Source organism: Dryobates pubescens, unplaced genomic scaffold (assembly GCF_014839835.1).
Source record: "Dryobates pubescens isolate bDryPub1 unplaced genomic scaffold, bDryPub1.pri scaffold_88_arrow_ctg1, whole genome shotgun sequence".
Lineage (NCBI taxonomy): Eukaryota > Metazoa > Chordata > Aves > Piciformes > Picidae > Dryobates > Dryobates pubescens.
The window spans coordinates 73,728-81,072 of record NW_026530806.1 but is presented as its reverse complement, the minus strand read 5'-3'; the positions used below and the strand labels follow the sequence as shown (position 1 = coordinate 81,072).

Below are 7,345 nucleotides of genomic sequence, written 5' to 3'. Positions count from 1 at the left end.
ATCCAGCCTGAACCTCCCCTGGCACAGCTTGAGACTGTGTCCTCTTGTTCTGGGGCTGGGTGCCTGGGAGCAGAGCCCAACCCCCACCTGGCTCCAACCTCCCTGCAGGCAGTTGCAGAGAGCAAGAAGGTCTCCCCTGAGCCTCCTCTTCTGCAGGCTCCAACCCCAGCTCCCTCAGCCTCTCCTCCAGGGCTGTGCCCCAGACCCCTCCCCAGCTTGTTGCCCTTCTCTGGACACCTTCCAGCAGCTCAACTCTTTCCTGACCTGAGGAGCCCAGAGCTGGACATAGGATAGGATAGGATAGGATGGGATAGGATAGGATAGGATAGGATAGGATAGGATAGGTAGGATGGGATGGGATGGGATGGGATGGAATGGAAATGGAAGAGACCTCAGAGCTCACCCAGCCCAACCCTCCCCAGCACCATCTGAGCAACTCAACCATGGCACCAAGGGCCTCAGCCAGGCTCTTCCTAAACACCTCCAGGGCTGGGGACTCCACCACCTCCCTGGGCAGCACATCCCAGGGCCAACAACTCTCTCTGGGAAGAACTTTCTCCTCACTTCAGCTGAACCTCCCCTGGCACAGCTTGAGACTGTGTCCTCTTGTTCTGGTGCTGGGTGCCTGGGAGCAGAGCCCAACCCCCCTGGCTCCAACCTCCCTGCAGGGAGTTGTGGAGAGCAATGAGGCCTCCCCTGAGGCTCTTTTGGAGCAGCTGGAGCTGAGGACCTCTCCACCTTGCACAAGGAGCCTCCCCCCAGGGGCTCCCAGGAGTCACTTCTGCCCTCAGCACAGCCACAGCTCTTGTTCCCTAGGGAGGGCCAGCAGGAGGCTGCCTCCCAGGGCAGCTGCAGCCTTGGGGCTGGCCAGCAGCACCTCTGAGGAGCTGGGGGGCCCCAGGAGCCTGCTGAGCACCCAGCTGGGGGGAGCACTCAGAGCCTCCTCCTCTGCTTGGGCAGCAGCCTCGGGGCAGAGCTGCCCCCCTGCAGGCACCAGGCTAGCAGCTCCTCCACCCCTGCTGCCTGAGCTCCTCCTCCTCCTCCTCCTGAGGCTGTGCCTCTGCAGGCAGGCAGGGCAAGAGCAGGGGGGGCTGAGAGCTGGAGCCCTGGCCCCCAGCCACGCTCCAGCACTGCCTCAGCACAGCAGGCTGAGGGGAAGCTGCTGCAGGGGAGGGGGGAGAGAACAATCCCACAGCCCAGGCTGACTTCACCCCAACAGGCAGCTGCAGCTTCCCCCTCTGCAGGCTGGCCAGCCTCCCAGAGCAGGGCAGCAGCTTCCCCTGGGCCTGGCCTGACACCCAGAGGCCACTCAGCCTGCCTGCAGCTGCCAGCTAGAGAGCCAGCTCTGCCCTGCCCCCTGCTGCAGGGCCCAGCCAGGCAGCCTGAGCACCAGGGAGATGGCCAGAGCCCAGCCAGGCAGCCTGAGCACCAGGGAGATGGCCAGAGCCCAACCTGAGCACCAGGGAGATGGCCAGAGCCCAGCCAGGCAGCTTGTCCTCCTCCCCTCCAGCCTAAACCTCCCCTGGCACAGCTTGAGACTGTGTCCTCTTGTTCTGGGTGCCTGGAGAAGAGCCCAACCCCCACCTGGCTCCAACCTCCCTGCAGGCAGTTGCAGAGAGCAAGAAGGTCTCCCCTGAGCCTCCTCTTCTGCAGGCTCCAACCCCAGCTCCCTCAGCCTCTCCTCCCAGGGCTGTGCCCCAGACCCCTCCCCAGCTTTGTTGCCCTTCTCTGGACACCTTCCAGCAGCTCAACTCTTTCCTGACCTGAGGAGCCCAGAGCTGGACACAGGACTCCAGGTGTGGCCTGAGCAGTGCTGAGCACAGGGCAGGATCAGCTCCCTGCTCCTGCTGGCCACACTCTGCCTGCTGCAGGCCAGGCTGCCCTTGGCCTTCTTGGCCCCCTGGGCACACTGCTGCTCCTCTTCAGCTGCTCTCCACCACTCCCCAGGTCCCTCTCTGCCTGGCTGCTCTCAGCCACTCTGCCCCCAGCCTGCAGCACTGCCTGGGGTTGCTGTGGCCAAAGTGCAGCCCCTGGCACTTGGCTGTGTTCAATCTCCTGCCCTTGGCCCCTGCCCCTCTGCCCAGCCTGTTGAGGTCCCTCTGCAGAGCTCTGCTGCCCTCTCCCAGCTCAGCTCCTGCCCCCAGCTTGCTGCCAGCTGCAAACTCACTGCTGAGGGACTCCATCCCCTCCTCCAGATCATCAATGAGGAGATTGATCAGGCTGGGGCCCAGCACTGATTTGCCCAACCTGGGGGCTTGAAGCCATGGCCCAGGGAAGCCTCCCTCCTGCTGCCTCCACTGCATCTCCCAGGGGCTCTGCCTCCTCAGGGGGGCAGACAGCTCACTTCACCCCAGAGCCAAGACACTGGGGAGCAGCACTCAGAGAGCAGCAGACAGCTCCTAAACCACCACCCCCTCCCCAGGCCACCACCCCCCAGGGGCCCAGGAGAGCCCAGCTGCTGCTTTGCTCCAGGCCATGCTGCCCCCACAGCTTTGCCAGCAGCTCTCAGCTGCTGTCTGCACCCCCAGAAGCCTTCCCCCTTCCTCTCCAAGCCCTCTGAAGCAAGGAACAGAACCTACCTGGTCACTGTGAAGACACTGCTGGTGCTGGGGTTGGAGTCACCAGAGGCTTCCAGGGAGCCTGGGGGCAGGCAGACAGAGGAGAGGTGAGTGGAGGGCTGGCAGGGAAGGGGGAGAGCAGGAGCAGAGAAGCCCAGGGCTGGCAGGCAGGGAAGGGAGCTCAGGGCTCAGCCAGCTCCAAGCCCCTGCCCTGGGCAGGGACACCTCACCCACAGGCAGGTTGCTCACAGCCACCTCCAGCCTGGCTGCAAACACCTCCAGGGCTGAGCAGGAGGCTTCCACCACCTCCCTGGGCAGCCTGGGCCAGGCTCTCACCACCCTCCTGCCCACAACTTCTTCCCCACAGCCAATCTCCAGCTCCCCACTTCTCCTTTTGCTCCATCCCCCCCAGTCCTGGCCCTCCCTCACCCCCTCCAAAGTCCCTCCCCAGCTTTCCTGCAGCCCCTGCAGCTCCTGGAAGGCCACCAGAAGGTCTCCCTGGAGCCTTCTCCTCTGCAGCCTGCACAACCCCAACTCTCTCAGGCTGTGCTCAGAGCAGAGCAGCTCCAGCCCTCTGCTCCCCCTCCTGGCCCTGCTCTGGACACCTTCCAGCCCCTCCAGAGCCTTCCTGGCACAGAGGACCTCAGAGCTGGGCACAGAGCTGCAGCTGTGGGCTCAGCAGAGTGGAGCAGAGAGGCAGAATCCCCTCCCTGGCCCTGCTGGCCACACTTCTGCTGCTGCAGCCCAGGCTCTGCTTGGCTCTCTGGGCTGCAAGTGCTCCCTGCTGGCTGCTGCTGAGCTTCTCCTCCCCCAGCACCCCCAAGGCCTTTGCTCCAGGGCTGCTCTCCAGCCAGTCCCTGCCCAGCCTCTGGCAGTGCCTGGCATTGCCCTCAGCCAGCTGCAGGACCTTGCCCTTGGCCCTGTTGAACCTCCTGAGGTTGTCCTGGGCCCAGCTCAGAAGAGCCCAACCCCCACCTGGCTCCAACCTCCCTGCAGGCAGTTGCAGAGAGCAAGAAGGTCTCCCCTGAGCCTCCTCTTCTGCAGGCTCCAACCCCAGCTCCCTCAGCCTCTCCTCCCAGGGCTGTGCCCCAGACCCCTCCCCAGCTTTGTTGCCCTTCTCTGGACACCTTCCAGCAGCTCAACCTCTTTCCTGACCTGAGGAGCCCAGAGCTGGACACAGGACTCCAGCTGTGGCCTGAGCAGTGCTGAGCACAGGGCAGGATCAGCTCCCTGCTCCTGCTGGCCACACTCTGCCTGCTGCAGGCCAGGTTGCCCTTGGCCTTCTTGGCCCCCTGGGCACACTGCAGGCTCCTGTTCAGCTGCTCTCCACCACTCCCCCCAGCTCCCTCTCTGCCTGGCTGCTCTCAGCCTCTCTGCCCCCAGCCTGCAGCACTGCCTGGGGTTGCTGTGGCCACAATGTTCTCCCTGCCTTGGGTTTGTTCAGTGCCATCCTCCATAGCCCTGCAGATGCTCTCCAGGGACTAAACAAAGCTCTCTGAGCTCTCCTTCAGTGCTGGCAGCTCCAGCCAGAGCAGCTGCTCCAGGGGGAGCTGAGCTTCACCTCCTGTGTTACAGGGAGCAGGACTCTAAACCTTCAGCCTCAAATGACCTCTTTATGGTCACCTCCAGGGCTGAGCTGAAGGGAAGCCAGGGGAGGGCACAGCCTGAGCGAAGGGCAGCCAGGGGAGGGCACAGCCTGAGCTGAAGGGCAGCCAGGGGAGGGCACAGGGCTGAGCTGAAGGGAAGCACTGGGAGGGCTCAGGGCTGAGCTGAAGGGCAGCCAGGGGAGGGCTCAGGGCTGAGCTGAAGGGCAGCCAGGGGAGGGCACAGGGCTGAGCTGAAGGGAAGCCAGGGGAGGGCACAGCCTGAGCTGAAGGGCAGCCAGGGGAGGGCACAGCCTGAGCTGAAGGGCAGCCAGGGGAGGCACAGCCTGAGCTGAAGGGAAGCCAGGGGAGGGCACAGCCTGAGCTGAAGGGCAGCCAGGGGAGGGCTCAGGGCTGAGCTGAAGGGCAGCCAGGGGAGGGCACAGGGCTGAGCTGAAGGGCAGCCAGGGGAGGGCACAGGGCTGAGCTGAAGGGCAGCCAGGGGAGGGCACAGGGCTGAGCTGAAGGGCAGCCAGGGGAGGGCTCAGGGCTGAGCTGAAGGGCAGCCAGGGGAGGGCTCAGGGCTGAGCTGAAGGGCAGCCAGGGGAGGGCTCAGGGCTGAGCTGAAGGGCAGCCAGGGGAGGGCACAGGGCTGAGCTGAAGGGCAGCCAGGGGAGGGCTCAGGGCTGAGCTGAAGGGCAGCCAGGGGAGGGCACAGCCTGAGCTGAAGGGCAGCCAGGGGAGGGCACAGCCTGAGCTGAAGGGCAGCCAGGGGAGGGCACAGGGCTGAGCTGAAGGGCAGCCAGGGGAGGGCACAGCCTGAGCTGAAGGGAAGCCAGGGGAGGGCACAGCCTGAGCTGAAGGGAAGCACTGGGAGGGCTCAGGGCTGAGCTGAAGGGCAGCCAGGGGAGGGCACAGGGCTGAGCTGAAGGGAAGCCAGGGGAGGGCACAGGGCTGAGCTGAAGGGCAGCCAGGGGAGGGCACAGGGCTGAGCTGAAGGGAAGCCAGGGGAGGGCACAGGGCTGAGCTGAAGGGCAGCCAGGGGAGGGCACAGCCTGAGCTGAAGGGCAGCCAGGGGAGGGCACAGGGCTGAGCTGAAGGGCAGCCAGGGGAGGGCACAGGGCTGAGCTGAAGGGAAGCCAGGGGAGGGCTCAGGGCTGAGCTGAAGGGCAGCCAGGGGAGGGCTCAGGGCTGAGCTGAAGGGCAGCCAGGGGAGGGCACAGGGCTGAGCTGAAGGGAAGCCAGGGGAGGGCACAGCCTGAGCTGAAGGGCAGCCAGGGGAGGGCACAAGGATGCTCAGCACCCTTGGCTCCAAGCCCAGGGCAGGGACTCTGCTCTGCAGGCAGCACCCAGCCCTGGCCCAGCAGAGCATCACTTGTGCAACAGGGCTCCAAGGCCCAAAGCAAGCTCCTGAGCTACCCCTCAGGAGTGCCCAAGCCTACTCCAACACACCCCTGGAGGACCCTTCCCTCCCTCTCCCTGCTCCCTGCCAGGGCTCAGACCAAAGCAGCTCAGGGAGAGCCTCACCACTGGATGCTGCCTCTGGCTTGGGAAGGGACTCCTCAGAGCTGGGCTCTGCCAGCAGGGCCAGGGGCTGCTTGGCCTCTTCCCCTTCATCATCCTCTGGGATCACCAGCTTCATCAGGCTCTGGTTGCACACATTGGCCACCTCCTTGATGTCTGAGGGCAGCTGCTGTAAGGAACACACAGCCCCAAGCCTGGCCCCAAGGCAAAGCCACTGCAGCCCCCCCCCCCCAAGGCTACCCCAGACCCCCAAGGCTACCCCAGACCCCCCAGGGCTACCCCAGACCCCCCAGGGCAGCCCCAGCCTCCTCACCAGGGCAGCCCCAGACCCCCCAGGGCAGCCCCAGCCTCCTCACCAGGGCAGCCCCAGCCCCCTCACCAGGGGGAGGGCTGAGGGAGCTGGGGGTGTTCAGCCAGCATGGGGAAGGGGCTGGGGGGGGAGGGCTGAGGGAGCTGGGGGTGTTCAGCATGGGGAAGGGGCTGGGGGGGGAGGGCTGAGGGAGCTGGGGGTGTTCAGCATGGGGAAGGGGCTGGGGGGGAGGGCTGAGGGGGCTGGGGTGTTCAGCATGGGGAAGGGGCTGGGGGGGAGGGCTGAGGGAGCTGGGGGTGTTCAGCATGGGGAAGGGGCTGGGGGGGAGGGCTGAGGGAGCTGGGGGTGTTCAGCATGGGGAAGGGGCTGGGGGGGAGGGCTGAGGGGGCTGGGGGTGTTCAGCCAGCATGGGGAGGAGGAGGCTCAGGGGGGGACCCTATCACACTCAACAGCTTCCTGAAGGGAAGGTGCAGTAAGTGGGGGTCAGGCTCTGCTCCCAGGCCAGCCTGGGACAGGAGCAGAGGGCATGGCCTGAGGCTGTGCCAGGGCAGGGAGAGGTTGGGTGTTGGGAAGCAGTCCCTCATGCAAAGGGCCATGAGACACTGGGCTGCACTGCCCAGGGAGGTGGTGGAGTTGCCAGCCCTGCAGTGGATGGGGCAGGGGGTGAGATGGCCTTCCAGGGGCTGCAGGGGGCTGCTGGAGGGCTGGAGAAGGACTCCTGAGGGGGTGTGGGCGGGCCAGGACTGGGGGGGATGGAGCACAAGGAGAAGTGGGGAGCTGGAGATTGCTGTGAGAAGAAGTTGTTGGGCAGGAGGGTGGTGAGAGCCTGGCCCAGGCTGCCCAGGGAGGGGGTGGAAGCCTCCTGCTCAGCCCTGGAGGTGTTTGCAGCCAGGCTGGAGGTGGCTGTGAGCAACCTGCTGTGGGCTGAGCTGTCCCTGCCCAGGGCAGGGGCTGGGAGCTGGCTGAGCCTGGAGCTCCCCCCAGCCCTGGGACTCCGGGGGCTGCTCCCTGGGGCGGTGTTGGGTCCCAGGCTGGCCTGGCTGATCTCAGAGGTGTGTTGCAGCCTCAGTAACTGTGTGGCTGTGCAGAGGGCTGCTGGGGGGGGGTCTCCTGGGCGGGGGTGGGGGCCAGGGGCAGCGGCAGGGCAGCAGGATACTCTTCTTGCGGTCGTCGTAGGAGAGGCAGGGCAGGACGGCCGTCAGCACCCCCGAGGAGTAGGGCAGCATCACCCTGCCGGCCAGCTGGATGAACTCCCTCATCCAGCACATGGCTGTCAGCTGCAGCAGGTCATCTGCAAGGCAAGGGCCCAGCAGGGCTGAGGGCAGGGCCAGCAGCAGCACAGCAAACTCCTCAGAGCATGAAGGGGGAGC

The 7,345-nt window shown here is 65.7% G+C and overlaps 1 protein-coding gene across 1 annotated transcript in view; it reads right to left on the bottom strand.

Annotated features, from left to right (window-relative positions):
* Positions 1–2,579: 2,579 nt before the first annotated feature.
* The window catches only part of VAC14 (VAC14 component of PIKFYVE complex), a gene marked incomplete at its 3' end in the record, with an annotated part of 34,848 nt that continues 30,082 nt past the window's right edge, over positions 2,580–7,345 (bottom strand). The window contains 3 exon segments of the mRNA XM_054179575.1: positions 2,580–2,640; positions 5,669–5,821; positions 7,132–7,266. Of these exon segments, the coding sequence (XP_054035550.1) occupies positions 2,580–2,640; positions 5,669–5,821; positions 7,132–7,266 (349 nt within the window).